The 25,854-nt window shown below is 37.7% G+C and overlaps 1 protein-coding gene and 1 pseudogene across 1 annotated transcript in view; both read right to left on the bottom strand.

The window, feature by feature from the left end:
* Positions 1–25,537, bottom strand: part of LOC110093217 (probable NAD kinase 2, chloroplastic) — a 32,897-nt gene extending 7,360 nt beyond the window's left edge. Inside the window, exons 1-6 of the mRNA XM_020818035.2 lie at positions 25,096–25,537; positions 17,738–19,699; positions 8,993–9,114; positions 8,763–8,904; positions 8,456–8,677; positions 1,210–1,284 (exon numbers count right to left, since the gene is read on the bottom strand). Of these exons, the coding sequence (XP_020673694.1) occupies positions 1,210–1,284; positions 8,456–8,677; positions 8,763–8,904; positions 8,993–9,114; positions 17,738–19,699; positions 25,096–25,332 (2,760 nt within the window). The 5' untranslated portion in view covers positions 25,333–25,537. The remainder of the gene's footprint in view (positions 1–1,209; positions 1,285–8,455; positions 8,678–8,762; positions 8,905–8,992; positions 9,115–17,737; positions 19,700–25,095) is intronic.
* On the bottom strand, positions 1,291–8,446 carry LOC110093219 (annotated as a pseudogene).
* Positions 25,538–25,854: the final 317 nt, after the last annotated feature.

The raw sequence follows: 25,854 nt of genomic DNA, 5'->3' as shown, positions 1-25,854 counted from the left end.
AAGGATCTTTCTGTCAGGTTGGGTCGACTACCTCCTCTGACTAAGTAGACCAGGGACCATGATGGCCCGGGACGACGGAACCATGGGATCTTGATCGGGCCCATCATCCATTCCCCCACCATCCGCTTTAAGTGCAAGATGGTGCAATTTCATTTTAAATATCAAATCTTCCAACCCAAATTCCAAATCCAAAAACCCAATTCCTCAATTCTCAAATTCAAATCCAATTTCCAAAACCCAAAACCCATGCTGCTACTATATGCCAGATACACGTATTTTTATACGAATCTGATTAACGACTAGCCTTAATCGAAAGTTCTCTCTCGTGATCGGGAGGGGTAATTAACTATAGGGGCTTGCGCCTATAGGAAACCAGAACTCAGATCATAAAGTCCTCGTAAAATGAGGGCGAAATCTCTGGGTAGTGTCTTATCTACAAACCCATCTGCCTTCCAAAATTTACCCCGGAACATATTCCGTTAAAACTCCCCTCGCTCAGATAAAAAAGAAATCGCGCGGCGGGGAGGCGGGGCCAAATTTTTGGAGCCCACAAATATTTTCCAATCCAAAGGAAACCATTATAAATGAACTACAAAGATGATAAGTTTAACAAAGTATGTTCGTCAAATTAGTGAGAACATATGGAACAACAAATTTTCAGCTAGAAACTGACTTGAAACATTTAATTAAATTATTGGGGAAAGGTAGAAAAAAATTTGACCCTTAAGAGGACACAATGGAGAAAAAAAGATTTATGTAGTCGACCCCACATAGTGGAATAAAAGCTTCTTGTTATTATTGTTGTTATTGGGGAAAGGCAGAAAAAGTTCTGATATTACACGGCATGGATTCACTTTAAAGAAATAAAAGGGAATAAAATTATTCGTTGCTATTGCATTTCACAAAGTAGGTCCAGTGGCAACCATATGAAACGTAAAAATATAGAAATCGATAGTGAAAGCATAACCCATATCAAGAACTGAGACACTTAAGTAGATAGAGGAGATATCTCGAGCAATACTGAATTAACAGCATGTTACAATCAACAGTTATAAAGGACGTAAGTTATAGATGTCCCCACTATGCGACTACAATTTCAAAATATAAGAACTCAACATCAAAAAACAGTTATTAAAAATAACAATAAATAGTGATGTGTGAAGCAGTAATATTAAAAAAGTCAAACTTCAGTGAAACTCATTAACTAACCATTGAGCCTCCTGCAGCTGTCGAGTAAGCTGTACTTCCTGTAGGAGTGGCTATTATAACACCATCACCTTGCACCTAGAGGAAGTAAAAGAACATGTTATTATTGCCATCATTACAGCATTAGCAAAGAAACATAGCAAGCACGACATGCAAAGAATATAAACAATTGAGATACTAGGCTATCGTAGCACAAATTGACTACAAGCTTCATTCATGTTAGCATTTCACAAAAAGGAGAAAAGTTTGGAATTGGTCTGCTATTTTTTTCTAAAAGACAAAAGTACAAATTTGATCCTTGACCCTTAAAATAGGGATCAAATTAGTTCTTCAATGGGATCATTTAGATCCCTATTTAAAAAGTCAAAAGACTAAAATGGGACTTTAAAATAGTTGGTGATCATTTTAGTCCGTCAAAAGATTTGGTGGACCATTTTATCTTTCTCTCACAGGAAATATGCTTGAAACTTAGCTTTACTGCATGCATTTCTTTCTCCTATGAAAGGATAAATATGAAAATAACATGAAATAGGTCGAACTTCAAAGAGCATACTTGACTCAGACTTTAAATCTGGAAACACTTCAAACACCATAAAAACACAAATGACATAAACTTGACCAATAAACTGCAACCATAACATTATCGTACAAAATAAACAGCAGCAAAAACAAAAAGGTAGGCCATTCTCTTGAGCTGCATTGATATCTTGCAAGTCTGAAGCACGGGTCAAAACCTGACCTGAACAAGTAAATCAGTTAAACGGCTTTCTCCATCAGGTCAATGCAGAAGTCGGACTCTTGCATTTTCAAGGGCTTGTGATGGCTTGATAATGTGGGTGAATCATGGCACTTGGGATATGAAAGTCTTGTATTATAAGTCCTCCAACGATCTGGAAGGAGAATACAAAGTCATCCATGAGGCAGAGGTAAAAAGGGTAAGAAAGTGGAGGGTGAAAAGGGTGAGAGAGTGAGAGGGTGAGGAATAGAGATGAAAATATGAAAGTGAGAGAGGAGAAGAGGGGACGAAGGGTCGCTCCTTGGAGAGAGGGATTGAAGACACTCACAGATATCTTCTATTCAATAACCATCAAAATTCCCTTGCATGTATTCTCTATTTATAATGAAAGATTTTACACCCATGAAAATAATAAAAATTGAGTAATCGAAGTAGGAAAAAAAAATCATTAATCCTTCATAAAAGACAAGTCTTTTAAGAGTGAATCCTCCAAACAAAAGAACACTTAATTATAATATTACGATATGAAGAATCCTAATATGATATAGGCACAAACGTGTTCAAATATGGAAGGTCTAGATAAAGTAGGTAATGAGATTTCAGATAATTATATCCTACATCAGCACTCCTAAAATGCAAAATACTCTTTAAAGAGTTGAAGAGTAGTAGGTAGTGGAAGACAAAGACAGTAAATGCTCACCTACATTTCAAAGTACAACAGAAAGTCGACAGGTACTGTGGCATGGTGATCATGAAAATAATCGAGAACCATTATGAAGGATCTATGGAGTTGTATGACTTAATTACTCGTAAAGAATCTAGGGGCTTCAAAGCTAGAAGGGAACATACATCACTTGTCGGATAAGGAGCATGAGTAGGGATCCTATGTTAGTATGAAGTCAAAAATTACAAAAACATAGAAAAATGTAGGGAACTGCATATCCTATACAACTATATCAACATATAGTGAAGAATTTGATGTCTCCAATGTAAAAACAACAAACCAATCAATAGAAAACTGCAAGAATGCCCAATACAGTGGCTAATTTTGTATTATTTCTGTAATATGAAAGCAAGATACTAGTGATCTACTATTAGAGAGGTAGATCATCTTTTACATAAGACCTAGACGTCGCTAGGAACTCACAAAAAATACTAAGAACATAAAATCAACAATAGCATAAACTAAACCCTAAACAACTCCCCCTTAAATAGCCCTAGAACATAGTAACATAAATGGAACCTTCCAAAACAATTTAAGCATAATTTAATAAACCTTCCTAAATAATTAAACATAATTGAGGAAACATTCATAAACAATTAAACGTAATTTAAGAAATCTTCCTAAACAATTAAACATGATTTAGGAAACCTTCCTAAACATTTAAACATAATTTAGGAAACCTTCCTAAACAATTAAATATAATTTAGGAAACATTTTCTAAACAAATAAACCCTTCCTAAATTGCATAACACAATTAGGAAACCTTCCTAATCAACTAAACAACTTCTCCTTGCTTCCTCTTCCTTACATAATGAATAATAGCTTTCGTAAGGTGCCCTCCCCCCCTCTCTGACGTATCAGTACTCCTCTCCCAAAAAGCCACCTTGTCCTTAAGGTGGAACGAAGGTATTGTCCATCTAGAAGTCCTCTTGGAGCCATTGCCATGCATTTATGCTTTTGACAAATATCGTAGTTGGCCACCATCTCATCTACATCATTTTGTATTCCAATCCAATACAGTTCAGTCATAAGCTTATGATAGGTCTTCTGTACCCCCAAGTGCCCTCCTATGGCACTACTGTGGAACTCCCGCAACAAGTGGGGTACATGTGGTGACGTGATGAGGATGGATGATAAATCAGAACCAAGTCCAAGGTTTTTAAGGAGCACTTCAACTCCTGCTCGTTTAAGAATTTGAGGTATGTAACACAGGACACCGTTTAGGCCAGAGAACTGCTTAGAATTTGAATACCAATACAAACAATAAGTGTTTGTTTGACACTAGGTTCAAGAAGGCTGCCACAGAGAACCTGTAGCAATTGTTTCCGATGGATGGACTATTACTGGCCCGACAGGATGCTATTCCAGAGCTCCTTAGAGTAAAGTGTAGGCTGGTTCACTAAAGCAGCAACCTAGATAAATTCACTTTCTTCAGGAACTTCTTGATCTGGGATTTGAAAAAGTGAACCACTCCTTGAACCAGGCACACCCTCTTGGTGCAAATAGATTCGTTTAAAACCTCCTTCCTTATTCCCATCCGGGCCCTCTCACTCAGCCCATTTCCATTTCAGTTGCCAATCACCACCAATACCCATACTGCTGATAGCCTCACTATTTTCATGAGTAGCATATAGAGGAGCAATGTCCTTACCCTCAATGCTTTTCTGACGAGAAATCAATGGACTATGTAAATTTTTATCAAAATCACTTCCTGCAACAGCATCAGATACATAGTCATCACCCTCTCTTTGTCCAGTCTCTTCATCTTCATCAGAAAACTTCATATAACTAGGTAATACCCCATGATAAAGTGCCAGCCTCTGCTTAATCCTTTTGTCATTAGTAAATGCAAAAATAGTTGATGGACCCAGTTCTGATGAAAACAATGATAGAAGTTCCCAGAGTGTTGACTATTATAGTGGTATGTGATGCAAACATTGCACTCATATGGTTTTGAAAAAAAAACTCATCGTTGTGGCAACTTGGACAGCTGTAGGAAGACATGGAAGGAAATAATAGTCAAGTGTGATGACTCAATTCAATGCCATAGGATGCGTTACATTAAATGTTTTTATGGGATACTTCCCATGGGTTGTTTCTCCATAGAGAGCATTACGGCATCAGTGCCTTCACGCGAAGCAATTGTTATATCAGAAACTTCTACTCTAGTTGGAGTTGGGTGATTAATAATGCTCTCCAACATATTTGTTGCAACAATAACAGGCTTTTGCATGCTGCGACATCTTCAAATGATCTCCTCCTGGTCACTGAGCTTGTTAAAATTGGACACGAAACCCCCAAAATTGAATTAAGTGCTCCAGTGAACTTATTCTGGCTGAGATCAACATAAATAGAACTTCGTATATGATCAATAACACTCCCCACCTCATCACACAAACCATTTGCCGCAAATTTAAATAATTCAACTTCTACAGCTTATTAAAACCAGTGATGATGTAGGGATATGAAGAGAAGTATACGTATGGTTGGCATTTTTGCTACTGGACTGAATGTCTCGCTATAGTTAATAGTTAATGCCAAATTCCTAATTGAAGCCTTGGGCTAAAAGTTTCGCTTTATACCTCTCCACTTGACAATCTGGGCGATATTTGGTTTTAAAGGTCCATTTACAACCTAGGATAGTTGTATGAGGGGGTGGGGTAACTAGTGACCAAGTGCCTTGTTTATGAAGGGCAAGAAATTTCTCGGACATGGCAGCCCGCCAATGTGGGAACTTAATCGCCTGGGAATAAGTGGAGGGAGTGGAATCTGGCTTGATGGTAGTGAGCAGGTCAAAGATTCTTTTGGGGCGGTGAATGCCTGTTTTGAGTCTAGTCTGTATGGGATGAATTGAGACAATGGGTGGGAGTTGGTGTTAAGGTGGAGGGGAGGTTTGAGTTGTTGAAGGGGAAGAGATGGGAGTGGACGTAGGAATCGGAGAGGTGCTTGAGAGAACTGATGATGAATGGAGGTTAGAATTCGGGGAAGGTTGAGGAGTGGGTGGTATGATGGGTTCAGGAAGGGAGTTGGATAGGGTCGAGGTTGGAAGCAGAAGATATGAACAGTGTGGTAAGTTGGGGATGGGGACGGATGTGTTGGGGTGGTTGGAGGGGGAGAGGTTTTTGTATGGAAAGATATGTTCATGGAAGACAACATGATGAGAGATGTGTAATTTGTTGGTGAGGAGGTTTAAGCATCGATAGCCTTTCTTGGAGGTGGAGTAACCTAGGAAGAGACATTCTTGAGAACGAGGATGGATTTTGGTTGGTGTGGTTGGTTGGAGCCATGGAAAGCAAATGCAGCCAAAGGTTTTGAGGTGTGAGTATGTGAGTTGGATGTGGTATAATGGAGAGCTGTCTGTGATATGGTTGGTGGTTGGTGACAGAGTAGAGACCATTATGGCTGTGTCCACGAATGAGAATGTGATTGTCTAGAAGACCCTTGATGAGTAAGCCATTAGAATCAAAAGAAATGGAGCAATTGTTGTCAGTGGTTAGTTTACGTATGGAAAGGAGGTTATGGGATAACAGGGGAACATGAAGTAGGTTGCGTAGATAAAGCTTATGAGTGAAATATGGAAGTGGAAGAAGTCATTTTCCAGTGTGGTGTATTAGTAGTGAGCTGCCATTAGCTGTGGAGTTAGTTTCTGATCCAGCGTAAGGAGCTGGGTATTGAAGGTTTGATATGTCTGGCGTGAGGTGAGCAGATGCCGCAGAGTTGAGAACTAATTCGCTGAGAGAGGTGGGTTGTGAATTGGTTAGAAGAGCTCTCGGTGAGGGATTTGAAGTGGTGTTGTAGTTGGAGTTGTAGCGGCGCCAGCAAGTTAATGCCCCATGTCCAGTTTTGTCGCAGATTTGACAAACGGGTTTGGTGTTTTCAGTGGGTGGAATGCGGCTGTTGGGGAAGTTCGGTCTGAAGGGAGCTCCACGACCCTTGGATCCTCTGTAGTTGGAGCAACCGCGAGGAGTGTATGAGCGGTTGGAGTATAGGGCGGTATTGTCCAGCACCAGACTGGTAACCCTCTGAAAATCGGTCTGCATATGAATTTCCTCACTACAGAGAAGGGAGTAGAGCACATCTAGACTGATGGGAAGTTGACTTGTGTGAATGGTTGTTTTGAATGGATTTTAGGATGGAGGCATCCCATTCAGTATGCGGATAATGATTTCTTCATAGTCAAGTAATGATCCAGTAACTACTATATTGTCAACTAGAGCTTTGATCTTGGCCAAGTATTGCATCATTGTAAGATCCTTCATATGGATGTGATACAGCTCGTTTTTAAGCTGGATTACAAGGGATCTATTTATGGGTTAAAGGCATAGTTCTAGCGTGAGCCAGATATACCGAGCTGATGAGAGGGTCAAGATGTAAGGGAGAACCGAAGGAGAGATTGTAGATAGAAGAACCGATATCAGGTTCCAATATATGAGGTTCCACAGCTGGTATTCTGCTGGATTGGTTTTAGCTAGAGATTGAGGTGGTTTGGGAGTGCTACCTATGAGGTATCCTTCAAATCCATTCGCAGAGAAGAGCTGGAAAATCTGCAATCTCCAGACCGGATAATTGTCACTTGTAAGCTGAATGGGAACTATGAGTTTAAGATTCGTCATGAGGAACTTGAGAGATGACGGAATAGTGAAATCCACCATAGTTGTAGATAGGGAGGAGGTCGGTTGAGCTTCTGAAGATGAGCCCTGATCTGCCATAGGTTAAGAAGGGTGTTGTAGTTTCAAAAGCTCTGATACCATGAAATCACCTGCAGGTTAGTCATGAAGACAAAGTAGAAGAAGGAGGTAGCAGGGAAAACATTACTTTCATTCATGATACTGTTGTAACACAAGTGTTTGTATATATAACCAAAAAGGGTTATGGATGTAGGAAACCAGTAAGCCGTTGGTGACAAGCTGCGGAACAGAGTAATGGAGACGGTACTGTGATGAGGTAGTTGGAACCGGATAAGAGTTGTGTTCTGCCAGTGATTGTTTATATGCTCTAACAGTGAGAAACAACTAAAAAATAAAATGCCCTTAAACAATGGAAGAGGCTTTCGACTCATTGAGATTGGAGTGACAAGCTATGAAACCTTTTAGGATTGAGGGAGAGGAGAATACAAATGGAAAAGTTAAAGCATAGACACTATGCAGAGTGAGTAAATAATGTGCGAAGCTCAGTAGGGCACAAAACATAAGCAAGTGTGCGAGGCAAGCACGCGGCATGCAAAGCACAGCCAGCAAGGGGGGGAAAACATGTAGTACGCAGGGATGGCAAGGCAAGGAAGTGAGTGTATAGCTGCATGCATGCATGTGGAGAAGCTAGATTAGAGAGCGAAGGGAGGGAAGGGACTATGCATGGGAACAACAAGGTAGGGAGCCAAGTGTGTGGTGAACGGGTACACATGGGAGCAGGTCAAGGCAAAGAGATTGGTGAGGGAGGGGAGCAGTCTGGGAAAGTCAATCTTATTCAAATATAATGTTAAGGAAAATCTATTTCATCTATAATTGATAGAATGTGAACCAATATATAGTGACATAAGAGGATACAAAAATGAAACAAACAAAGAGAAGAAAAGTACTAATTATGAAGATATATAATCAATATATATCTAATATAGCACTTTCCAATTCTAAAAAACTACCTAATATATCTTGCGCCAACAAACACTATTCATTTAAATAAATAAAGATGAAGAGGGCTACATCAAAACTAAAGAAGCAGCAATCAAAAAGAAAAAAAAAAGATGAAGTCAGAGTGTTTAAAAAGTGAATAAAAAAAGAATGTTGTAGTACTTTTGTTATGAGACGCCTATGCTCGTAACACTCAATTTTAGAGAGGTATGGATTAGAACCACGATCCACAACAACTTCATTGAGAACATCAAATATTTTTCCAGGCATTGGCATCCCATTTCGTAATATTTCACATTGTAAGCGCATTCTGAGAGTTATATAAACTCCAAGTGAGTTGTTCCCATGTATTAAAGCCTTCAAATCCGGTCTATAATCTTCAAACTGTACCACAGTAGAGATAACTAGAATTTAGAAAAGTATGGCATAAGTGAAAGTTTAATATGGACAAGTGAAGACGTTGACATACATCATGTGATGTGAGAAATCCTAGAGACCCAAGATTAAAAGAAACAACAGGAGGTACGGCACCTCTGAATAAGTTTGATGCATGTAGAATTACACCATCACCTCCCAAGCATGTCACAAAATCAACTCGCTCATGAAGGTCACTGCATTCCAACAATTGCGTCCGTAAGCAATAGAAAGCAAATTTAACAAGCTATACATCCCCCGCCATGGTCTTTACTGTTTATATACCTGGTATCCTGGATATAGAAAGTTTGGACAAACCCAAAACCTGGAAGCCTTGCAAATACATCATGCACATCTGGTTCAACAAGAACATTCATTTTCTCCTGATGATAGAGGAATGATGCCACCTGCAAATCAAAATAGAGAACAGAAATAACCAAGCTTTCAAAAAAAGAAAAAAAAGTAAATCATGACAAACAAGAAGCAAGCAACTACGTAAGAAAAATTTTTAAGGGTCTGAAGGTTTGATAAAAAAAATTGTCAATTTAAGTATGTTTATTCCACTCCTAGAATAGTTGAGCTATTTTTCTTTTCCCGTATTATCTATCAACAGACTGAAAGCTATTAAAATCAAAAGGATGCCTTCTACTTCACATCGGCCTTGAAACTAGATCTGAATCATTCCCACTGCTTTGGATAGAATTTTTAAGATCGTTTGGTCATCCATCATATGCCACATTAATTTCACAATGGATGGCTCTAATTGCATAAGATGAAAATTACAATTTCAAAGTACAGGTTGTTTTAAATGGCTTGGAATCAAATTGTGTTGTTGATAATATCTTGTTTGTATTTGACAATTTCAATTGTAGAAATATTCAAGTAAAATTAGATATTTAAAAGGAATTCTATATAGTTAAAAGGATTTCTATATATTGTTCAGTTATCCTTGAAATTTTTATATGCTTAATGAATAGTCGCATCACATGAAAATTGATGAAACTTGATTCCTATATAATTTTATTTTGTAGATCACAATCAACTATATAATTTTTATTTTAAAGATTATGTAAAGAGATAGGTCCAAGCAAAATAGGGGGAGATTAGGCATTCTCCTCCAAGGAAAAAAAGAAAATTTATCAAGAAATTCCTCTTATGACTTCATAATTAAAAATCATTTTTCTACAGCCTCATGTGACAGGTTCATGCTGAAACTTAACAATAATAATCCCCGTGATTGATGTAATATAAAAGAACTAAAGTGGTGGACACATGTGAAACCTCAAAAGACTAACTATTCATTAAGCATATAAAATATTCGAGAAAAAATTAGATATTTAAAAGGATTTATATATATTGTTTGTTATCCTTGATTTTTTTTAAGTTCAATGAATGGTTACGTTACCTGAAAATTAATGAAATTTGATTCCTAGATAATTTTTATTTTGTTGATCACAATCAACTATATGATGATGAGTTTAAAGATTATATAAAGAGATAGGTCCAAGCAAAATAGGGGGAGAATAGCCTTTCTCCTCCAAGGGAAAGAGAAAATTTATCGAGAAATTCCTCATATGACTTCATACTCAAAAATCATTTTTCTATAGGCTCACGTGACACTTTCATGCTGAAACTTAACAGCATTAATCCCAATGATTGATGTAAATAAAAAAGAACTAACGTGATGGACACATGTGAAACTTCAAAAGAACTAACCATTCATTAAGCATATAAAATATTCGGGTAAAATTAAATATTTAAAAGGATTTTTATATATTGTTCAATTATCCGTGAGATTTTTCTATACTCAATGAATTGTTACATCACATGAAAATTGATGAAACTTGATTACTATATAAATTTTATTTTTTATATCATAATCAACTATATGGCTTTGAGTTTAAAGATTATATAAAGAAATAAAACCATTCAAAATAGAGGGAGGATAGGCATTCTTCTCCAAGGAAAAGAAAAAATTTATCAAGATATTCCTCTAATGACTTCATAGTCAAAAATCATTTTTATATAAGCTCATGTGACAGTTTCAGCATGAAACTGTTAGACCGGTCCAGCCAGTCTACGCGGGACCGGCCCAGGCACGAACGAGGCAGAACATCTCCGCCTCTTGCATTAGCCGCACGCACCGCAAGTCCACGGGAGCTCATTTAGGAAAGTTTTTTTGATGAATTTTAGGAGGAAAATTGAATGTAGCGATTGTTTAGGGATTTCATTTTGATTTGTATGCATTAAATACTTTGTTTTCCTAGGGTTAGGACATCTGGAATTTGGCTGAAATTTGAGATCTCTTTGATTTCTTTTGGGCTCTAGCGGCGTCCAGAGATTGGGAGAGAACGATCCTCCTCTCAAATAGAGGATCAATTGTATCTTACTAATTTACGTTTCTATTTCTTCAAATAATATAAATTTCTACTATTTTCCTGGTTTTGTGTGGATATTTGCGGAGAATTCTCGTTGTTTTCCGAATATTTATAGGAAATACTTAAGATCTACAAGTGTTTCCTAACAAATTGGTATCATAGCAAGTCTTGGGACCGGTGGAGGGCTGTTTTCGGCAAATTCCTGCAGTGGTTTTTGGCCTAGAAAAGAAGGAAGTTGCTGTTTTTTGAGTCCCAAATTCAGATTTTGCAAATCTACAAACTCCGAATTGTGATGGCGGCCAAGAAGGTGGATGTTTGGAAGAAAGGTTTGAAGGGGAGATGAATCAAATCAAGACAACGGTGGAGGAAAGTATTTCCTCCATGGAAGGACAAGTAGGGCATGATGAAGAAAATGTTGGAAATCCAAAACCAAATGACGGCTTCCATGGCAAAAGGGGTAGAAGGGAAAAGCACGAATTCTGAAATTCATAGGGAGGAAGATGAGGTGGAAATCGCGGAGGGCGAAAGAAGGAAACCCTATATGGAGCCTTTCCAGAGGGAGGATAGAGGAGGTAGATATGGGGAAAGGGATGGATATGAAGGGGCGGAGCAAAGGGGTGCTGATTGGGAATGCCGGGGGGACATTATGATCGCCGAGGTACTGATTTTGAAGGAAGAATATGAGAATTTGAAGGAGGTTTGGGCTAGGGTAGGGCAAGGGAAGATCGGGAGATGTGGGATGGACCGAGCACTTGGGAGAGAGGAGGCTATGGAAGAATAAGAGGGAATGGTGGAGATCAGAAGGTGAGGAAGCTGAAGATGCCCATACTTGAAAGGGAATGCATACGGTTGGATTTATAAGGTAGAGAGGTACTTCACCGTCAATGGGCCGACGGAGGAGGAGAAGCTAACAGCGGCAGGCTTGTGCTTGGAAGGGAAGGCACTGTATTGGTACAAATGGAGAGACTAGAGGAGACCTATCAGGAGCTAGAGGGAATTCAAGGACTGCATAATAAAACGTTTCCAAATGGACTGGAGAGGAGATTTCTATGAGCAGTTCTTTGCTCTGGTGCAAGAGGGATCAGTAGCAAACTACCGGGAGCGGTTCGAGCACCTGGCTAATAGGGTGGAGCGATTATTAGATATTGTATTGGAGGGGAACTCATGAAGGGGTTGAAGGCAGAGATCCAAGCGGCAGTGAAAGTTCTGATGCCTAGTGACTTGAGGGAGGCCATAAAATTGGCACAGCTGGTGAAAAATTAGAATAATCTGGAGAAGGGAGCCAGGAGCAGCAGCTCATGAGGCTCTTACAAGACGACGACCATTCTTCTAGCACCCAAGGGGCCTGCATCAGGCAATATTAATGAGACCACCAAGGAGAAGCCAGTAGGAGGGAGTGAGAAAAATTTCAAGAGGTTGGGAGAGAAGGAGATGCAAGAGAAGAGGGCAAAGGGTTGTGTTTCAGGTGCGAGGAGAAGTATATGTCATGACATCATTACAAGGACTGCACTTTTCAGGTTCTCACCATCTGTGATGATGAGGAAACTGATGAGGGAGGCAAGGGGGAGTTAGAGGAAGAGATGGAGGAGAAATTGCATTTGGATCTGGCCGAAGTTTCCCTGAACTCAGTGGTAGGATTTACTACGAACCATACCATGAAGGTGAAGGGGGAGATAGAGGGCAGGGAGGTGGCGGTACTAATTGATAGTGGGGCTACCCACAATTTCATTTCCACTTAGGTCATCGACCAATTGGGAGTGAAGTTGGTGAACACCGGTTGTTATGGGGTAATGATGGGTATAGGGAAGGTGGAGAAAGGCCAGGGGATCTATAGAGGAGTGATGATGACCATCCATGGGATTTAGGTAAGGGAGGACTTTCCCCCACTATAGTTAGGAAGTACTGATGTCATCCTAGGGATGAAGTGGATGCAAACCTTGGGAGAAACCAAGGACAATTGGGGAGCATTCACGATTAAATTAATGGTGGATGGGAGAAAGGTGGTTATAAGGGGAGATGCAGGGCTATCAAAACCATGTTATCACTTAAGAACATGGTTAGAGGCCTACAAGAGGTGGGGGAAGATTATCTGGTGGGACTACACAAGCTGGATGTGATCAGGATGGAGGAGGGAGTGGATGTTTCTCTTTCAGTGCAACCCTTGAGTCAGCAATTTGGTAAGAATTTTTAGCCACCTCAAGAATGACCACCTCCATGATAACACGAGCATATCCCCACCTTGAGGACAAGGTAGATCTTTGAGAGGGGAGTATTGTTATACAAGTCCACGAGGGAACGGCCCAGGAACGAACGAGGCGGAACATCTTCGCCTCTTGCATTAGCCGCGCAAACCGCAAGTCCACAGGAGCTCATTTAGGAAGGTTTTTGAACGAATTTTAGGAGGGAAATTGAATATAGGGATTGTTTAGTGATTTCATTTTGATTTGTATGCATTATGTGACAACCGGTTCATCCGGCCTATTCAACTAAATCGGTCGGCCTTCCCTATTAATCGTGAGCAGGTAGTTTCACGAAATAGAGACGTTCGCGAAACAGAGGGAGCGGGCGGACGGCTGCGTCCAGGAGAGCGAGGTAAAGTTCATTTTTTCCAATTTTAGCAAATTATAGCGTTTAAGGATGAGAATAATCAACTCCTTTTCATTCCCACAGTTAAGGAAGTGCTAATTTGGGAGAAATTTCAAAGAACGAGAGAAGTGACTGAGCAGGAAGAAGGAAAAAGGTTGGTTGGATTTTCTTTCGAATTTTCGTATAAATTTCCTTCTTTAACTTCATTTAAAGTGAACGATATGTTTCTTAAAGGAAAAGAGGGGAGTGAAAGCAAGGAGAAAGAATTTTGAAAGAGGAAGAAGGATTTTAGGGAATTTGGAAAATTCCCATTGTAAGTAAATTTATATCATGACAAATTTCTTATTAAGTTTTATTTGCAAGTTAAGTTTTCATGAAAAATTTTATTATTGATTTTAGAGATTTTGGGAAGGAAGAGATTGAAAGCTATAGAAGTTCGATTTAACAAGAAATCCTGGAAAAGAAAACTATAGTAAGATAGAGGTAATGTTATAGAAGGAATTAAATATTGTTAAGGCATTCAAATTTGATTTAATACTGATTTCTGCCGGATATGAGGGATGGGCAGCCGACGATTCGAGCGGGATTTCCTGCAGAGAATCGGGATGAGCGGCTACAGGTAATCATTTTAGCGAATTTTTTTTTTATTTTGATTTGTCTGTCTTTTTGACTTCACCGTGGAGGTCAACAAATACTAATTAAATCATTATGTTATTGTGAACAGTTTTCATTTCTAGACGAATATTGGAAGAGAAAATAAAGTGGATCATTATGAAATTTTCTTTATTGTATTTTGTAGTTCGTTTCGAAAGAAGCATGCATATAATTGTTTAAAGCTTATTATTTATATATTTTTTTGAAAACTATTATAAGAAGTAACTAAATGTTTGTACAAGTATGAATATATGAAAGAAAGAAAACTTACATATAATAAGAAAGTATATATGAATGAAAGAATTCAAATAAATAAATGTTAAGGAAATGATACAAACATAAATGAATCAAAGGGAAATGAAAAATATTATGCATGCAAAAATTACAGAAGTTCACCCCCATATGGTATTGGCTGGGGAAGCAACGTACCCATGTACGTAAAATAAGGAAAAGGATATGAAAATAAAAATGGAAATGGAAATAGAAAAGGATTCTACCCTTGATACATTTAGACGGTGCTCCTATACAATAATGACAACAGGTAAAATGAATGTTGAGAATGGTTAGTTTGGTTCTAGATTGATTAAAGTTTTATTTGTGTTTAGTGGCTCTTTAGTTGATGAAAAGTTTATGTAATTTTTTTTTATGAAATGAGATGAATTGATATTATCGTCTGACTTTCAGTTCCCGCCTCGTTAAATCGAGTATCCGGGCCGGGTCGTGACACATTAAATACTTTGTTTTCCTAGGGTTAGAGCATCTGGAATTTGGCTGAAATTTGAGATCTCTTTTATTTCTTTTGGGCTCTAGCGGCATCTAGAGATTGGGAGAGAACGATCCTCCTCTCGAATAGAGGATCAATTGTATCTTGTTATTTTCTGTTTCTATTTCATCAAATAATATAAATTTCTACTGTTTTCTTGATTTTGTGTGGATATTTGTGGAAAATTCTTGCTATTTTTCCGAAGATTGATAGAAAATACTTGAGATCTATAAGTGTTTCCTATCAGAAACTTAACTGTATTAATCCCTAAGAATTGTTGTAAATACAAAAGAACTAACGTGATAGACATGTACATGTGAAACCTCAAAAAAGAAATAAAGACCTACATGAAGGACTATTAAGAACACACCAAGCTTGTTGATATAAACATCAAAAGCTGATGTGGGATACAACAAATATCTAAATTAAAGATTATTAAGAATGCAAACCTACATGAAATGTGATGTGGACATCAGTTGGAAATTCTACCGTCTACGTGGTCATAGATCTACGGCCACGATCTGCCCGATGTATTTCAGATTTTAGTTTGGTCATTTTATTTTGATGTATTTTATTTCTGCATTTTTTCCCTTTTTACCCTTGCTTGAGGGATTGAGTCTTGTAGCCCCTCGAGGGTATTTTAGTCTTTTATTTCATGTCTTTGTATTAGGCTATTTATAGCCTTCATCTTGTACTTTTGATGGTTAATGAATGATTATGAGAAAATTTCCTGCATTCGTCTCCTTGAAGCTTTTGTGAGAGCTTGAGAGAAAATTGTGAGTTTGGTGGATCCTAGGAGAGGCCACCCGTCATACCCAACAGTCACCACCGGTGGCTCTTGGTTTTCCCCTCCTTCCTTCTTTCCCCAATCCTCCACCACCGGCCCCTTTCCACCAACAACCACCACCCACATAATCCCTCCCACCAAAGCTCATTTCAACCTAACCACAAATCCAAGTCCTTCTTTCCTCCATTAGATTTTTCCTACCCACTTCCCATGCCATGTGGACCGCCGGCCACCTTGCTTGCCTCCATGGATGATGAAATAATGTCATCTTAATGTTTTCCTATTGAGTTCAAGTAAGTTGGGGAATTCTTTTCTTCATTTGAAATTCAAAATTTGAATTTCAAAGTTTCCTAAATTGGAGAGCCATTTTAGGAAAGTTTTAAACCTCTTTCATGACAAAATTCAAATTTGATTTAGGTGGAAATTTTCTTCTCCTAAATTAAAGGGATCCATTTGGAAAGAGTTTTAATTGCTTCCACATAACACACTCCCCTCTCCTCTCACAATGCCGCCGGCCATACCCATGGTCCCCACCCCCTTAATGCTACATTAATGCTCCTAATTACTTGTCTTTTGAAATTCAAATCTCAGATTTTCCCTCCACTTCTTCTTAAAATCTGAGATTAATTTTGGCATGAAGAATACAACACTTTTCCCCCACTCTACCTAGTTCTCTCCTCAACCTAACTTCTTCCTTTCTCCACACCGCCACCTCCCTTCCACTCCCTCTCAATTTTGTTTTCTCTTTACATGATTGATGCTTGACCGATTCGAAGTTTGATTCCTTCCTCACAATCAATGGTCAAGGTGGCGTGGATCTTTTCTAATTTCTTTCGTCGGCATGATTCAAAGCATGGACGGATCTCTAAAATTTCCGTCCTTCCATAATTGCCGTGGAAGGAGTAACTAGTGGAAGGTTCGTGGTGAATTTCGATGCTTCTCCGAGAAGGTAATTTTCTTCCTTGACTCATTTACTTTCAAATTCTAATTTCCTTGAGAGAAGTTGTTCAAAGCAAGAGATTGTGTCTACTTATTGCCATCCACTAGTATTCGTAGGAATTGTTACTTCTTAGCTATTGGATCTCGTTGTTAAACAAGGATTATGTTGGAAACTATCCTGCATGCATTGCTTTAATTTTCCTACGTGTTTTGATTCCGTTTAGCATTTTGTGTAGTTTGGCCTAAGCGGAAGTGACCGTTTATTAGTTTTATTTTGTTGTTTTAATCACTAATAACGAAATCTGAAATTGATCTTAAAATATTTTGTGCAAGTTTCCGAATTATGCATGTAGTTCTGCATCAAAATGACCCACCAATCTTATTTAACAACAAGCAATTTACTGCCACAAGCATCCAAATTGATAAGCCTTGTTCCTAGACTGAACTAGAATGATGATTAATGATTTAGGCCAGTAGTATGTCAGATAATTTAGGATGATTTGGGTTATACACTCTAAAAAGTTTATTATTCAACCATCACAGGTTCCATGGTTCTTCCTATACTTCATAATTGGGAGTACACAGAATGCATCATATTTGGGCGTAGACACAACTATCTTGTATACTAGCTATGAGAAGAAGCTTAATACAAGCATGCTACCTGATCCACAACCTAAGTAATATAAGGGCACCATGGTTCATGTAGCAGTGATTACAAGCTTTAATTTCAACTTAAACTATTGGTCATAGCTGATTTTAACTTGAAAATTAAATTTGTAAAGGCATCCAAACATTTTAGTTGCAATGAATTCAATCAAGCATGTATTACAGGATTATAAGGCCGCATAAGTTATGCTTTGCTCTTTCATAATGGCAACTAAGGAAAAGCAGATATAAAAAGTGCCTCATAAAGTCAAATCTACCTCTTTAGCTTCCTCCATAAGCTCTTGCCCTAACTTTTTCATTAGCAGTACAGTCTTTGGAGGAGATTTCCACATAAGCATCTGTTGTTGGGTGCTTGGATGTGTGAAAGCCAAAGAAGATTCTGTTACTTTCTCTCTGGTGCAAGTGAACCCATCAGTTCGGACTAAAAACATTTCTGCTTTTTTCCTAGATTGGACCCTGACAACACCAGTTGCAGAAGCGCACATATTGCCCTCCATCTGATCCAAACTATCACTTGTTGAGCTGGTAGAGAGCTTAGCATTCTCCAATTTTTTTCTGTCTGTGGCAGTAGATATAGTTTGACCACCAAAGTTACTTGTATAAATAGAACCCTTTGTTTCATCAACTGCAACCATATAATTTTTTTCTTCATGATAACCATTAACACCCAATTTTAATAATGAAGAGCTTCCATTCTTGAGATTTTTTCCATTGCCCAAAAAAGTATGGGTAGCTCCATATTCATAACCTCTATTTTTGGGTTGTCCGTTTGAACTTTCTGGCTTCATGCACTGCGATATGTAAGTATTTGTAGGGGTTTCTTGAATCTGGAACGGAAGCTCGTATGTCTTTCTTGAAATAGATGCATCCTCAAACTTTTTCCTAAAAGAACTAAGATAGGTTTTAGGAGAGGTTTTTCTACTTCGGAAAAACTGAGTCACTTCTTTTTTAGAAAAAATATCGCACTCAGGAAATTGTTCTTTGAAAGGTTCATTGTTAAAAGAATAATACGAAGAATTTCCCGCATCAACACCACAACTTAGCACTGAGTCATGCATCACTGTCAGGTTAGGGGTCAGTTTTCCATTCTGGTTGTCCTTTAGACTGGTTGATATATCTTGTTCGCTCAGTTTTCCAGTAACATGTTCAACTGCAGTAAACCCATAATCATGTTGAGCATCTAGACTTGCGTCACCCTGTACCTTCTTATGTATCATAGCCAATAAATTATGATCCTCCAAGCCTTTCACAGTTTTTAATGGTTTCAAATCATGTGTTAGAGAGCTCATTTTAACAGAATTCATTTTAGAACGTGCAATATATTGTCTCCATCTCGAAATCATAGCAGAAGTTCTATTAACTCCTTCTTGACTGTGAAGGTAGAGTGGATTCCTTGTGGGATCTGATACCAACAAAGCAAATTGCTCAACTTGCTCCATAGATGGAGCAGTTCCAGCTTCAACAGGCAAATTTATCACCTCTATCTTCCCAGATGAAACAGCCAGCTTCATAGCAGAGTTGTAGTATTCATCCTTGGATTCTTCTGCTCTTAGATCAACAACTGTTTTAAAATTCTCCTCTAGTAACCACGCAAGGCCTTCATCCGTTACCTGGCCTCCTCTCCAAAAAGCCACTTCATGATCGTCCAATGCATTGCCTTCCTTCATGGTGGAGAAAAAAACAACGGCCCAGTTTGCAAAAATTGTTGGACAGGGACATCCATCTCTGCGTGGAAAGCCAGCATCATAGCAGACATTCTTTAGCCTCTGTAATCGCCTCCAGATGTTAGATCTATTATCTTCAAAAGGTTTGAAATAGTTTGCAAGTGCAACTTCTAAACTCTCACAGCACCTTTTCATTTCATCTCTGAAGAGAGCAAGTGGTGGAAGCTTGCCATCTGCAGTATTTAAAGCTGAAGCTTGAAATGAATTAACCAAAGAAGACCTTCCTGATAAAACTTCTTCTCTGCCTCTAGTAAGTAATGCCAGCATACAGGCAACCACCGCAATCACCTTTTCTTCCAAGACATGAATATCCTCAGACGGAGTCTCATAAGAAACGGGGCATTCTCCAGTCTCTGGATTGCATATAGTTTCCATTAGCGAAGTGTGAAGATGCTCTGCGGCTCTAAAGATTCTACAGTATGCCTCAACTTCAGCAATGTCACCGGGAAGAGGACCAATCCACAATAGTTGTGACGGATCATTAGTTTGCATGGTCTAAACACTCAAAAAATAAATAAATAAATAAATTTCCCGGTGATTTCCAACTACTAAGCAAATAGGTAAATCAGATGTGAAGTAATTATGATATTTCAAAGAAAGGATGCAGGAATTGCTGTATATAGAAGATTACCAGTCCATCATGAATAAAACAGGTCATGATATGTCGGTTAATTCTGGTGGGAAAGCAGACTGATAATGTGCCATCCACAAAAGTTACAAGGCTTAAAATGAACAGCTCAATGTTAAGAGATAGGCAAGCACCCTTGCATTATTTCCAAGGCTTCCTCGAACAGGTTAATAAACAAGATACAAACAAAGAAAGCAAACTAGAGCCCCACACCACAGGTTGATAGGTATCTAGTTGCACATCAAGAGACAATTTTGAAATTAAACAAGATCAGAAAGAGCACAATCGGACATTTGGTAGGAGCATGTTGTTTACCCTTAAAATTGGGGATTAATTAATTGGTCATAATTAGCTATCCCTTTGATTAATTTATGCTCTACTTCTTTGAAATTAAGCACAATCAAGTTGACTTGATTAATAAACAGTCTGATTAACATTTAAAAAAACAAGTTTTAAATTTAAGCTTAAACAATCTTGTTTAATTAAGTTTAAACTTAATTAAGACTAATCACTCTAATCAAAATGAGTGTTCTTTTTCTTTTTGGAAAAAAAACAAAGGCTTATGGGTTGGATCCACATAGATCAGACACAACAATCTATTTACTCATTCAATCACAATGCAACAAAGCCCTAGGCACCACAACTGTTGCAAAACCTAGCCACATCATGCTCTTTATGATTGCAAGACCCTCCTCTCTTCTCAATTGAAAAGCTTATTGTTAACCTTGATATCAATCCCACCATTGATCAAATCAAACACAACGGATGTAGTATCATGTAAGTCCAAATCGAATGTATCAAACTAACTAGCCACAATGGTAGTTGTCCAATGCGTCACATAGCCCTTGGCGTGAACCATGTCATGCTCTACTAAGCCTTTGCTAAAAAACTATCATGTATCCTTCTTAACATGATAAAACCCAAAAAGATCATGAGATGTTTGTTTTTTTATCACATTTCCCAATATATTAATTATCCTATACTGGCTCTATAACTTTTTGTTGTCAAGTAATAAGAACTAAAACTCCAATAGCCCAATACAAGATTAGAATTATTGGAGTTCCCTCTTGAAGGGCATATCTATAACAAATGAAATTAAAAATAATTGCATTGCGTAAATATCATGGAATAGTAGCAAATAATAGTCCTCTCTGGTGAACCCCCATTTATGCATAGCCAATTCTTAACGGATCCAACATATCGTCATCATGTTCTTATTATTTGAATAATAGTAATGGTGGTTCTCATTGCCACTAAAGTAGCTTAATCACTTATAGCCGCATGCCCACCTCGAGCCTACTATTATATAGCATGGCTAACAATCATCTGACATACATCGAGGGGATGGCCAACTGAACTTTATCATGTACATTTCCTCATTAGCTGAGTAAAAAAACTCGAATATAGGAAATAAATATAAAAAATAACTTTTATAGTAGTTTTAAAACTTTAAAAATACAAATATTAGACAATTTTAAAATAGCATAAGGCCTCTAGCACCAATTAATTATTTAGTAAAATTACTTAGGTCAAAAGTTCTAAACACAATTCATATTCACAAGAAATTTTTATAGAATAATTAAATGTTCCAAACTCAACCTAAGTATTTTAATAGATCAATGAGTAATCCAGGTGATCATAATGTTCAACAAATTACCAAAGTGCATTTAATGCTCTTAGGGTTCTAACTCATACATTCAATATCAACTTGATTGAGCATAACAGTATGATAAAGCTCCAAGTTTGATCTTGATATTCAAATCATAAGTCACACATGATGGCATGCCAAATGCCAAAATTATGAACCTCCTTTATGGAAAACTTGTAAAAAAATATAAGCACATACTATAAATCAAGTAAATTACAAATATCACCCGCAATATAAATGATAAAAATTGGACTTTTCACGCTTTATAAGCTGTAAGACCCATTGTTGAACCTTTCAATGGATGTAAGGTCCAACCCAATTGATGGGGCCAATGCAAGATTCAGTATTTCATCAAAGAAAAGTTATGTTATAGGACTTCCAATGCATGCAAGCCCCAACCTAATCAATGGGCCAACATAAAGCCAACAATCCCATCAAAATCAAACTGATTAAGTCATTCTACTAGTAGAATGAGGTTATAAGACCCACCAATCGAGTCACCTTACTTAAAAATCATCATTTCCATATAAGAGGAAAATAAGGCCCATCTTTATAGGTCATTCTAACATGAAAATAACAAACCTACATGAGAATCTCTTTAAATCTAAGGCTATAAGTTTTGTTCAAGTAAGCCTCTCTAACAAGTTAAGTAGTAAGTCCTAATACTCAAATAAATAGCTAAAACGATAATGTTATAGTTGGCCACTCTAATAATAAGAACTCCACTTACAGAAAAAAAAATAGATAAAGGGATGATGCAATAGCCTCTCTGTTTGATCAGGCCGGCGTGATTAAGTAACCTTCTAAGAAACATTTTGTTAAGAAACCGTGTAAACAAGCCAACCATGAGAGAGCAGTGGCCTTGTTTAACTGTCCAATAGCTATTGACTTAAGCAGTTAAACATGATCAAGCTCAAGTTACTAAAGTACAAACAATCTTGTTCAAGTCCACCTCATTAATTATCAAATCAAAAGAGCTCAACGTTGACAAGAAGCAAAATCGATGACCATCAAATGAATTAACATTTTCTCTATTAATGGCTTTGATCACTCAAGAAAAGGTTTCTATTTTTCACCAAATAGCGTCACAAGACATCATAGAATTTAAAAGAGACTGCATGTTTTTAGAGAAAATTGCTGATTTTGTTTGGTGAGTGCATGTATAAAAATCTATGTTGCATCGATACGGATACGGTGACACAGATACAACACGATACTGATACGGGACACGTCAATTCTTTAAAATACAGGATACGGTTACGACGCGGACACGGCATTATAATTTATAAATTATACAAATAAATTAAGAAAGCAATCAAAGCATAATATTTGAAATTACAAAACAAATGAAAGTAAAATCATTTGTAGCCTTGTAGCTTATTATATCAAAATAAAAGTAAGCATTAAATGTCTAGTACAGCAACAAAAGCATAAACATAAATTTTCTAGCACATGAAGTTTCAACTATTCAATAGAAGGAATGATATGATTAGGTTCTTCAGTGTTTGTCTTTGAACTTCTATATCATCTTCAATAAATATCATAGCTTCTAATTCAGGCTCATCAAGTGAAAGATTAGCAATTTCTAATATTCCAATATCATCAAGAGACTTAAATCCATCTCGGAAATGAGAGAACCTTGCTCGCAACCGCGAAAATATATACGACTGGTCTTTTTTTTTTCAACGGACACGCGTATCGAATACGCGTGTCCTTTTGAAATTAAATAGTATTTTAATTGGATAAGGAAAAGCCGTATCCGACACGTATCGGTGCCGTATCATAGGCATATCCCTGTATCAGTGCATCAGATACAACACGTCTTCAAAAATAGGTGTATTGGTGCAACATAGATAAAAATTAACTTTTTATTTGTTCTTTCAAAGGTTATATGACCATTCTTAATTTTAATATTTATATATAGAATAATCATAAATATGTGTACATATGTATATATACATAGTTGCTTGCATGACACACAAATATAGTGTAATAACACTTTACATATATATATATATATATATATATATATATATATATATATAGAGAGAGAGAGAGAGAGAGAGAGAGAGAGAGAGAGAGAAGGAGACATACCTCTAGTAGAACTGAAGATATTATATGTATTTGGCTCATTTATTAAACAAAAACAAGCTCATGTTACTTGATCAAACTCAAATCATTTGCTTAATGATAAACCTATCTCAAGAAGTTACCAAGCTGAATATGAGTGTCATCCTTAGAATCATCAGTCATTTCATTTATTCTCAACTATTTTGGATGAGCCATCCAAGTGGAATTTCTTTGTATTTTGCAAGATTAATGAATTATCAATTATGACTTATTTTGTGACTAAAAAAATAAACATAGGTCTTCCACTACTTTTAATGAATTCAAAGTAAGAGAACCTCTTTGTTATTACAAGCCCACACAACTGATTCCTTGCCATTAACCAAGGACAGTTGTTTTTACATAAGAATTAACAAGCGAACTAAAACAAATGAAAGATAGTTTGAAATCAGTAAGTGAACTGATGCTACTTTGAAATGTAAATTGTTAAATACTATGAAATATTGAAATTTTCTTTAGAATTAAATATAGATAAAATTGAGATACATAGTAATATCATCTCATTGATATGAAACTCAATTCTAAAGGTATATAGTAAAATGTCTTATCTTATTTGTTTAACTTTCAAGCAGCCAAAGTTATTTATCCTTGCCTACAATACCAGCACTAGTTATAAGCCATTTATTAATGATTTCTAGTCTCATTAGGTTGGTTGCTAAAAAGGTGCAGCTATTAATAACGGGAGTATGATGAAACATTTCTCATTCTGCACAGCAATAGCTATTCATAGCAAAGAAGTCTTTTGTAGAGACCAAATTTTGTATTTCAGACAAGGTTAATGATTTTGATTCAATAAAATATAACGTGGATATGGTTCTCCGGACCAATTTTTTTCAAGCTACTCTCTACCATATTATTAATTCGTCGTTAACCAGCATAACATGTCGTCAACTCTAGCTTTAAGAAATTTCCTATTCGCAAAAGAGTGGTTGGCCGTCCAGTGCAACATCCCCTTAAGGGTTATTGCAAATTCCACGTTGAACGACTGGTGGTTATAATTGCGTCATGTAGTAGGGCCACGGCAAGATAATAGCGATCGCTTATGACAAGGTGGACGAAGGTTTATGATTCAAATGAACGAGAAAGTAGTGATTCTTCATTAATCATCTGGACACGGGAAAGAGAACTGATCCTTGAACCAAATTTGAGAGAGCAAAACCGCCTGTCGACGCAGATAAACCGGAGGTAAAGTAGAAAGCAGAAACCTATTCGAGTATATACCTATCCAACTCAACCCTTCATAATTAGCCCAAGTAGAACGTAGCCTGTTTGGCCTCACACTCTTCTCCCCATCACCTGTGTTCTCTCTTTCCTTTATCAATACCATTTTGTACTCCTATTTGAAAGCTATCCATCCATAAAAAAGATACTATCCACCAATAAAAAGACGTAATGTATCACTTCCCCTACTTCATACTCAGTCACATCCAGTAAAAATTTAAAGAGCACAAGAAAGGAGAAACCAACGGCGAATCCGGAGGCACAAACCTGCAAGTCCAAATCGATCCGAGAGGGCAACGACCTCGTAAGCCGAGCTCGCGCCACAAACGATCCTAGCGCTTCTCCCTCTCCGTCTCCATGCTCCACCGCTTTCCTCCACCACCTATCCTTCCGCGTAAAATACCCGGTCCCCCCATTGCACCCAACGAATACGCAGAGGTCCGTTCTCTCGACGGCAAGGAGCGAGATATTCAGGGGGCCGTGGCCCCAGCACCCCGCCAGCATCTAACCTTAGAATCCGGCGAATTGCAATTCCAAAGAGGCGCGCCACCGACGGAGATCACCAAGAGCTGGCAAGAGGAACGTAATGGAGTGGTTTCGTGCTGAGATTTGCCCGCCAAGTCACCATTTCTTGGCCCGCACTGGTGACCACTGCCTATAGCAGTTTGAGGCCATGCCAACCCAACCCAAACTACAAATCTGACCGGGCCTAGGAAATTTGGCATCGCTTGAAGCTTTTATGGCCCACTCACACCCTATCCAATTCTAATCCATTCATATTCTCATGTCAATGTCGTTTTAGAATTTAGTTGATAACATCGGATGTACAAGTTGAATAAATGAAGGGACAATATCAATTTGCTAGAGACAATTATAGTATTATTGTTATATCATGGCAATATTACAATAGGATAATACATGAGAAAACGGTTTGGCTTCGACCAGTTGATTGAGGAGTTTGACCTCATTTACTAGGTCTGCATAGGACGGCAATAGTCTTTTATAAAGTTGATTGTTAAGTTGTGA

Source organism: Dendrobium catenatum, unplaced genomic scaffold, assembly GCF_001605985.2.
Source record: "Dendrobium catenatum unplaced genomic scaffold, ASM160598v2 fragScaff_scaffold_1089, whole genome shotgun sequence".
In the NCBI taxonomy this organism is placed as follows: Eukaryota; Viridiplantae; Streptophyta; class Magnoliopsida; order Asparagales; family Orchidaceae; genus Dendrobium; species Dendrobium catenatum.
The sequence above is the reverse complement of the archived record's forward strand: the minus strand, read 5'-3'. Positions and strand labels throughout refer to the sequence as shown.